Source organism: Natator depressus, chromosome 7 (genome assembly GCF_965152275.1).
Source record: "Natator depressus isolate rNatDep1 chromosome 7, rNatDep2.hap1, whole genome shotgun sequence".
Lineage (NCBI taxonomy): Eukaryota > Metazoa > Chordata > Testudines > Cheloniidae > Natator > Natator depressus.
In genome coordinates, this window is record NC_134240.1 from 30,127,405 (window position 1) to 30,137,049 (window position 9,645).

The following is a 9,645-nucleotide window of genomic DNA, read 5'->3' on the forward strand; positions in this document are numbered from 1 at the left end:
AGCCTGAAAACAGATGTAAAGCCTAGCTCTGTATAGACCCCTGCTCTGACTGCTTTAACTCAGAAGACTGTGGGCACTCCTGGAGGACTTGAGATATTTAAAGGGATACTGCCCTTTTCCTGGATACATCAGGAACTGAGTACAGAAGAATTAGGTGGATTTGCTATTACTTAAGAGTCTTTAAATCAAGACTGGATACCTGTCTGAAATAAAAGTTATGCTCTAGCTCAACTGCCAGATATGGGCTGGATGAGATTCCATGGTCTGCATCTCACAGGTCAGCAAAGAGGAGCACAATTGCCTCGAAATCTATGAAGTACTCAACAAGCAGGAAAGAGAAATGGAGGAACTGAGGGGAAGAAAAACACCAGCCATTGAACCATGGTGAATCACTTTTATTCCCTACATCATATGGGATGCCAAATCTTAGCTATGACAGAAAGCATCCAAGGGCTTCAGTCTGGTCGTTAAGCAAGGCTGAACAATCAGACACTACAGAAGAAGACGGCTCAGCCATTTCCAGTCCTGCCCTGATTGGGGGAAGAGGAGGAGATCTAAAATCCTGATCTTCCTCCACCTGGTGGGGAATATGGGGATTAGAGAGAAGAGGCAGCAATAGAAGGAGGGCTGACGTGACCCCCAGGCAGCATCGATCAATGGCAGATCAGTTCACTGTCGTCAGATGGATGGGTTTTAGGAGTGAGACACAGAGCAGTTTGCAGATAATAACTCTGTCTGGTTGCGCCAGGGACGGGACCAGACCTGGAACTCACAGAGCAGTTTCTGCAGGGGGGGAAAAACGTCCCACAATTAGATAGTCATGAAACACAGTATGGCTGCTGTAATACCAGGCTGAACTGGCTTATGTCCAGGTACACTGCAGCGCAAGAATCAGGCCCAAGGTTTTAGGGACAGTGAAAGCACCCACTCATGCAGCACTGGTATGAAACTTCTGTGTAGTTTATTGATGGGAACTAATAATTTACCACTGTGATCCCAAACCAGCACCCATGCAAAGCTTCAGATAATCCCAACACTAACAGCGAGTCAATTTATGCCCCATACACCCAGTCTGTTAAAAGTGTCTTTTGTTTCCTATTTTACTTTCTCCAAAGGGCACCATCGGGTTAAAAGGTTAGGGGCTTCTTTATTTAGGATTCCCTACCCGAGTCACTACTGATAGGGTAGGGTGTAAATAGGCTTCCCTTCCACAGAAGATTTCTACTTTTGGGCAAAACTATCCAACCCCCAAAAATCTTTCAGTCAAAAACAGCTATTTGGATTTCAATATGGCGCTGTGGTGCTTCGCAAGAGTTGTAATTCGAGTGCCTCATCTCCCATTCCCCTGATAGTTTGCACTCTCTGGCCAGACTCCATCTCTCAAGATTCACCTCTTAGCCAGTCTGTGGCGGTGAGATGCAGGCTGGACAGGGAGCCTGGCTTACAGAGCATAATAGGAGCCCCAAGTCCCCAAACGACAACACCTATGAAGTGCTATGGTGCCATTCTGCATGGATATATTTCAGTTTATGGCTGAAATATTGATATTTTCTGTGGCAAGAGGGCACTTTTTGCACACACGCCAAAGTTTAGTTGGGATTTTGCCAAAACTAAATTTTTCATTGAACAATTTCAGTGGAAAACTTTTGACCAGCCCATTATGGACATCTTAGACCACAGAGCTACAATTTTCCAGAGAGCCTAAGGAAAATCTGATGTCTCGTTATCCTAACTGAACACTCCCTTTTACTATTACCATTCCTCTCAGCGGGGATGGTGAAAAGGAACTACAATTGTCAGTTTCACTTCTGTTTACATTCTGGGGAAAGTCAATTTCACACACTGGTTACATTCAGTGCCAGTGTTTGGATTGCTAGGGGCTTGTTTTAAATTAGAAACATTTTCATTATTTTAAATTACTATGAAGCTTTGAGACACTGTTAACACAAAACTTATGATGTATCCACTTGAAGACTGAGATACTCCCTAAGCTTATTTATATTACACTAGCACCCATAAACCTTACCTGTGATCATGGCCCCACTGTGCCAGGTTCTGACAATCCCTACTCCACAGAACTTGCAATCCAAATAGATGAAGGGTGGGCAGGGGAAACTGAGGCACGGTGAAGTGGGAGGGACTTGCCCGAGGTAAGAGGTGTTGTGCAGCACCCTGTACTCTAAATTGTCCAAAGTAACCCAAGTCCACCTAAAGGTGTTGCTTTCCAGATGTTTCAAGATGCTGTCCCTCCTGCTTGGGAGAAGCTCCCCGTACACATCTGCAAAGCTATCGCATTATCCTCCTTCAAATACTTCCTTAAAGTTCTCCTCTACCATGATGCCTACAAAAACAAATTCAACAGCCAGACTGCTGGTGTGCTGAGGCCACTGTCCAATTGTGGCTCCCCGGTCTGTCTGCCATCTTTTGTCTTATACCTAGATTGGAAGCTCTCTGGGGCTCTTTTTTTTGTTCTGTTTGTACAGCACTGAGCACAATGGGGTCCTGGCCCGTGACTGGAACTTGTAAGTGCTGTGGTTCTACAAATAAGTTCCGTGCCAGGCAGGGATCCCTGACCTCACAAGACAGAGCTGAGCCCACACAAAGTTGACACCTCAACTAGACGCTATGCAGTTTTCTCTGCTCACCTGTTGCTCTGATGCTGGTGGCAAGGGGCATGTGCTGACATCCCCGTTTCCAAGGCCTGCCCCATTTTTCCGGCACTGTGTTGTCACCAGCTGAACAGTCAGGTAGTATTTCATGCCAGCCACCACCTGGAACAAGAGCAGAGATCCCAGAGTGAGGAAGGTTCTGGACATTTCCCACTTCTGATCAATAGCGGGAAATTGAGGAATCAAGAGTTTCAGCTCCACAAACTGCAATTGTTCTGTTTGCAGAGGGTAGTGCTTGAGGGGCCCCCCCAATCTCAGTTGTGGCCTCCATCATGTCAACAACTGCACAGACAGCCTCTCTCCCCCACCGCCCCCCAGACTGAGATCAGGGCCTACATTTGTGCCAGGCGCTGTGCAGAAACCACCCCTGGACTGAGATCAGGACCCCATTTTTCCCAGGCACTGCACAGATTCCTCCCCCATGCCCTCCCATAAACATCTATGCAGCCCCCATGCCAGGCGCTGTGGCTGTTCCAAAGCTCACTGAAATCAATGGAAGACTGTCCCAGACCTGTAGAACTTGGACAATAGACAAAGAGTGGGAGAGGAAACTACAACACAGAGGGGGAAAGGGACTTGCCTAAGATCAGTAACAGAGCCAGGAATAAAACCCAGGTCTCCTGAGTCCCATTCCCGTGCACTCAACCATTACTGTATTTAGAGCACTATTTGTTCTTCAGAGTAGGCTGAAAAATAAAAAGCCACCCCCAGGAGCAGCAGCAGTGCGGCCCTGAGCCACCCCCAGGAGCAGCAGCGGCCCCTGGAGCACCCCTCTTTCCCAGCACCTAAGATTTAGTTAGGGGTATTTTTAGTAAAAGACTTTTTGGTTATTGCCAGTGACCTGTACTTGACTTTTAGTAAAAATACCCGTGCCTAAATCATAGCCATAACCGTGGCATCTCTTGGTCTGTTTAAGAAGCTAATCACATTGAGCTCATTAAGTCTCTCACCATCAGGCATTTTTTTCCAGCCCTCTGATCACTTCTCTGGCTCTTCTCTGCACCCTCTCCAATTTTTCAATGTCCTTTTGAAAATGTGGCCCTCAGAACAGGACTCAGTGTTCCAGTATCACTCCCTCCAATGCTATATGCAGAAGTAAAATCTCCTCCCTGCTCCTACTCCCCTGTTTACACAGGCAAGGATCACACTGGGAGCTCATGCTGTGCTGCTTGTCCACTGTGACCCCGAAATCCTGCTCAGGGTCACTGCTTTCCAGGACACAGTCCCTTAGTCCATAGGGGCAGCCTGCATTTCTTGTTCCCAGACATATAACTTTGCATTTGGCTACATTACAATGCATTGTGTTGGAACAGGCCTGGCTCCCCAAGCGATACAGATCGCTCTGTAGGACTGCCCTGTCCTCAGCACGAGGTGCCACTCCACTAATCCTTCCTCATCTTCTGTGGATGGATGGAAGGAAGATATGGATTGTGATGGCCAGGTCCATCTGGCACCAGTGACAATAAAGAGCTGGAGCTTTAAAAAAAGGAGTCCAAGAAATGTGGCCCAGGGGACGGATCACTGGGCTGGAAATCAGATCACTGGGTTCTAGTCCCCACTCTGCCACTGACCCTGGGCAAGTTCCTTCCCTTCTTCACACCCCCACTTCCTCTCCCACCCTTTGCCTACTTCGGTTAGAAGTTCTTCAGGGCAGGGGCTGTCTCTCACTCTGTGTCTGTGCAGCATGTGACACAACCAGGGCCCACAAACTCAGCACGGAGGGGGCTGTCTTGGCCAAGGCTTCTAGGTGTTACCATAATAACTGCCTACTTAGCCCAGATCTCCCCTAGAAAGAACCTGGTGAGATCAAGACAGTCCCAGATCAGCTCAATCATCATGGCATAGGTTAGACTTTCCATAGACAAGTGAGCATTAAGACATAGAATAGGTGGACATGGTGGGAAGGGAGGGTGTAACTAGGAAATAAAACCAGGAGGATACAAGAGGCATGATGCAAGCAGCAACCTGTTGTTCCAGCTTATGTCCCCATTACAGCTCTTCCCTTCCAGTGGAGCAGGTAGATGCTAGGGAGCCCAACCACAAGTGGGTGGTTTACACCCACTTACCAATATGCAGCATGCACCTGTATTTATGCCACCTGTTTGTATGGCCCCAAACTCCACTGCATGCCTCTGCACACGTTCCACCAACATGGGGAAGCTTAGCACCAAAACTGACTGTTCACTCCGTAGGGAATTTCTCAAACGGGTGGAGCAGGGAACCCTAGACGTTAATGCCAGAAGGGACCATCCCGATCATCTCTGACCTTCTGTATATCACAGGCCTGAGCGTTTCCCCCAGCCATTTCTGCACCCTTTGGTTGAGCGGTAGCGTGTCTTGTAGGAAGACATCCCATCTTGGTTTAAAGGCTCCAAGGGATGGAGAATCCACCCCATCCCTCTGTCAGCTGGTCCAATGGTTAATCTCCCTCCCTGTTAAAAACGTGCACCTTATTTCTAGTCTGAATTTGTCCAGCTTCCGCTCCCAGCTGTTGGGGCTCATTTTGCCTTTGTCCGCTGGGTTAAAAGGTCCGCTATCAGCGTTCTCCTCCCCATGGCAGTACTTGCAGACCATGATCAAATCACCTATTCACCTTCTCCTAGAGAAACTAAATACTGGGTTTTCCAGCCCTCGAATCACTTTTGTGGCTCTTCTCTGAGTTCTCTCCAATCATCGATACCCTTTGAAAGGGTAGACACCAGAACCAGACAGTACCCGGTAGTGGTCTCACTGACACCATAGCAGGGTGGATAAAAATCAATGATTAAAAAACAAAAACTTAAAAAAAAAAAAAATTGGATTGTTTTGATAAAATGCTTTGAGGGAAAAAAAACCTATCTAAAGATCATTTAAATTAAGATCCATGATGAGATGTCTTTGAGCTATAATGTAAATAGGGATTATAAATTCTATAGTATGAGACAATATATTCATGTAATGTTTAGGAAAAGTTTTGTAAATGAGTTCCAACAGTTCATGGATTAGGGACCCAATCTTATGGGGTTCCAGGGGCTTCTGTATAGATTTAGGTTAATCTTTCTACCTACCCAAATGGGACTCAGTGCTCAGTCTAGAAGATACCATCAGAGATGCTTAGTTTTGCAGTTCTCAAACCATGGATTTGTGTCTCCAGAAGTAACATGTTTTTAAAATAAATATATAGAGGTGAGAAACAACAGATCTCAACTCTATTGTCCTTCATCAAATTTGTGTACAGAGTCAATCCCTTACCTCTCTCTAAAAGTGCAAAGTTTCAAAAAGTTCAGTGAATAGAAGATTGTTGGGGGCGGAATAGATCTGGACAAGAAAAAGAAGTCTGGAGATAAATGTGAGAAACGAGCGACATACGGCTTTTTGTTAAAATAGTATGTTTACTGTTGAAGAAAAAAATCCAGAATACTTAACATTGTTGTTTTAGTTAAACAAAACAATTAAAATGTCTGTCTGGTGATGTTCTCCTCCTAATACAGCATGGCAAGAAAATCCTCCAAATATTAAGGATTCTCCAGTTCAACAGGTTATAGTTCACCTCCCAATGACTTCATAAATATCTGCTTCAATTACCTTTGGTAAATGAAATAACCAAACAATTATTCATTTTCTGATATAGCTGTAAAACTAATCTGAAAAGTTTTCAAAATAAATCACTGTTTAAAAATGTATAGTGTGTACCTTCTAAAAATGAAAGCTACATCTATCTCCAAGTTGTGAAGAATATATATTAAGGTTATAACAACCAACAAGAATGCACTTTTATTAATTTAAGTCTTCCTGACTAGTGATTTAAATCATGATTTAAATCAAATCCACCCTGCACCGTAGACAGAGGTAATAGCATTACCCTACTCCTGCTTGCTTATTCCTCTGCTTTGATGGCCAAGGGTCACATTAGCCCTGTTAGCCACAGCATCGCACTGGGAGCTCATGTTCCTACACACCTCATAAGTCCTTTTCAGTGTCACTGTGTTCCAGGAATCAAGACCCTCAATTGTTCTTGTAGCTCTTCACGGAGCCCTCCCCAGTTCCTCCTCTCACCCCTCCAAGAAACCAACGGTTGTTGAATCAGACCAGCAGGTCCACAGTCACAGGCTAATGAGACATGGCGAAGAAAGCACAGAGATGCTCCCAATGAGAACCTGGGCTTTTGTCCCCATACTGCAAGTCTTAGCACAGAGCAAGCCTTGGACAAAAGGCATCACAGAAGCCCAAAGTAACCATTATCAAAGGCTGGTTCTTCAGAGCCTTATGCGCTGGAGAGCTGTAAACAACATTCCGTGGGGAGCAATATTCTATTGTGAGGTCACATCTGCCCAGTACAGGATGGCTACAACCCATCTCAGTGAAAACCAGCTTCCAAGAGCAAGAGGGCACAGGTTCAGCGTACACAAGTTCACAAAAAGAGACAGAGGACCGGCATTGTTCACGCTAGACCGGAGAAGAAAAAGAGGAGATAGGATGGAAGGATACAACCATGACGACTGAGAGAGAAGGGAGATAGGGAACTTCCCACCCCTACAAGCCCTCCCGCCAATCTTGGTCGGGAACCAGTATAGTACCCGACATGACGGGGGGGCCTCCCCTCAATCTCAGCTGAGATTTCTAGGCACTGGTGTAACACCAGTAACAACTGTCTGACTTTTCCTTCTACGGAGATCAGGGCTCACAATGAGATCAGACAGTCCTAGACCAGATCCATCATCATACATGCCTTCTTCCTCCAGCACAGTTAGATTTTCATATACACAACCAAGAGTTGACACACTATGAGCTAATCCAGAGTGGGCAGAGGCAGAGGGAAGAGAGTGCATGGGACCCTGACCATCAGATCCCAGCCAGGGTCCTGCACAGCACCCAGCACGACAGGAGCCCCCCCTCACCCCTGATCCCAGACAGGGTCTTGCACAGCATCAGCAGGAGAGCACACACACACACACACACACTATATCCCAGACAGGGTCCCACTCAGCACCCAGCAAATGGGGAGCCCCCACAAAACCCCTGTTGCATTGGGTGCTTTCAGCAGTGGTGGAAGAGAACGAGTGGCAATGGGAGTGAGCCTGCGTGGCCAGGTGACTAGGAGAGAAGCAGGGCAGGGTGTGGGTCTGGGCAAACAAGGTGCTTGGTAACGCCCTTGCTGCAAAGCAGCATTCTTGCTGTTTGGATACAGCAATAATAGCCCTATCAGCCAATACTCACTTCTCCTGCCCTCCTGTCCCGTGTTACACCCTAAGCATAGAAGGTGAGTATGTCTGCAGCCAGGAGGCCTGGAGACAATTATTTTATTTTAGATGAGAGCTGAGGTTCTGGCACACAGGGTGCATGGATGCCAACCAAAGCCCTTCCTCAAGACCCTCTGCATGGGGATCCCGACAGTCCCACGCTGGTACTCACACCGGTAAGGGTCTCTCCACAGCCACGAGGGTTAAAGATGTAATTCAATGGGAGCGGAGATTGTGGGCTCAGATACAGGGTCACACGTGTACAAAATAGTGGCACAGGAAAGTGGGTGCCACCATGGTCTGCCCCATAGGCATCCTGTCTGCTTATGCTCCTCTTTGCCAGGTTTTCTCCACAGCCCGTGGGCTACAGCTGGCTTTTGTTACAGGAAGCTGAGACACTGGGGCTCAGAGAGAGGAGGACTTGCAGGGTCCAGGGCTCCCCCAGTGGTTACCCAGACTGGCAAGACACTGGGCTGTCACTGAAGAAGTTAGCATGAATCCTTGGTGGCCGCCCCATGGATCAACAGTGTGGGTGCCGGCAAAAGCTGCTCTCACAGGACACCTCCCTGCAACCTGCCACCCCATAACCAGCATCCTTGTCCCCTACCTGGCCACAGGGGCCTCCCAGCCCCCCCACACCTCTCCCCCCATCAGGCCCAGTCTCTGAACCCCACCGGGCTGTGGGGCTTCCCCTACTCCTCCAGGGCCCAGTCCCTGCCCCCTGCCTATACCCAGCTCCGTCCCCCGCCCCCTGTCAGATCCAGGGCTCCCCGAGGGGACCCAAACCCCACCCCGAATCCACCCCTGCCCCAGCTCCAACCCGGACACCCGCACCCCCGGCTGCGGCGCTGCCCCGCAGCGAGCTCCAGCCCCGGCCCGGCCCGGCCCTCCTGACCTGGCTGCGAGCCCGCAGCACCCGCTCCGCCCGGGAGTAGTGCAGGCTGTTGCTGGCCCGGTTATAGGCCTCCACCGCGAACCGCACGGCCGCCTGCACCCCGGGATCCGAGACCGGCACCTCCTGCAGCCCCCCGACCAGGCGCTCCCCGCGCAGCCCCTGCCCTAGTCCCGCTAGGAGCAGCAGCCACAGCGCAGCCAGGCACACCCTCGCTCCAACGCTCGCCATTGCTGCGAATGAGAAGCCTGGGCGCCGCCCCCAGGAGAGCCCCGCTAGCCCCGCCTCTCCATCTAGCCCCGCCTCTCCTTTTAGCCCCGCCTCCTGCTGGCCCCGCCCGCGGGGGGCCCCACCTGCCCTGATCCCTTCCCTCCTATCTGCCCCTAGCACTTGGCAGAAGTGCCCCATACACTTGTGGGTACTGCCTCCCACCCCCCGTGTCCTCCTTCAGCCTCGTCCTCACACCTCCCCCTTGCTGCGACACCTACAGCATCCTTGGGCTACCAGCGCTGGAGTTATGGGGGGAAAGCAGAGGGGGCCCTTAATGAATGTGGGCAGGGCTGGAGGCAGCAAGGAGCCAGGACACCCCTTAGCTGGGTGCTCAGCTGGTATCCTCCTGGCTTCTGAGCTCAGCTGCAGCAAGACTGGCTCCTTCCCTCTGCTCTTACCCCTCCCCCCCCAGCCATCTGCCCGTCTTGACCCCGACCAGTTACCGCAGCTCCTCCCTTCTGCCCTTAGCCATCCCACCTTCAGAATATTACACAAGAACAAAATCTGAGGACTGGAGTAATAGAAATGGGAATTTCCACGTAAGCTCGTCAGTTGGAAACAATAGAGGACATCACAGGATAAGTGTATGATGATG

The 9,645-nt window shown here is 49.4% G+C and overlaps 1 protein-coding gene across 1 annotated transcript; it reads right to left on the reverse strand.

Moving 5' to 3' along the window:
- Positions 1 to 360: 360 nt before the first annotated feature.
- Positions 361 to 9,046, reverse strand: CST6 (cystatin E/M). Its single transcript, XM_074957846.1, has 3 exons — positions 8,784 to 9,046; positions 2,646 to 2,771; positions 361 to 783 (listed from the first exon to the last, which is right to left on the reverse strand). The coding sequence occupies exons 1-3, from the start codon at positions 9,009 to 9,011 to the stop codon at positions 694 to 696; spliced, it is 444 nt and encodes a 147-aa protein (XP_074813947.1). The 5' UTR covers positions 9,012 to 9,046; the 3' UTR covers positions 361 to 693.
- Positions 9,047 to 9,645: the final 599 nt, after the last annotated feature.

Coding starts and splice junctions, on each gene's coding strand:
- CST6 (XM_074957846.1), bottom strand. CDS start 9,011: ATGGCGAGCGTTGGAGCGAGGGTGTGCCTGGCTGCGCTGTGGCTGCTG. Junction 2,772..8,783: donor TGCTGCGGGCTCGCAGCCAG/GTCAGGAGGGCC, acceptor CTCTTGTTCCAG/GTGGTGGCTGGCATGAAATA. Junction 784..2,645: donor CACCAGCATCAGAGCAACAG/GTGAGCAGAGAA, acceptor CCCCCCCTGCAG/AAACTGCTCTGTGAGTTCCA.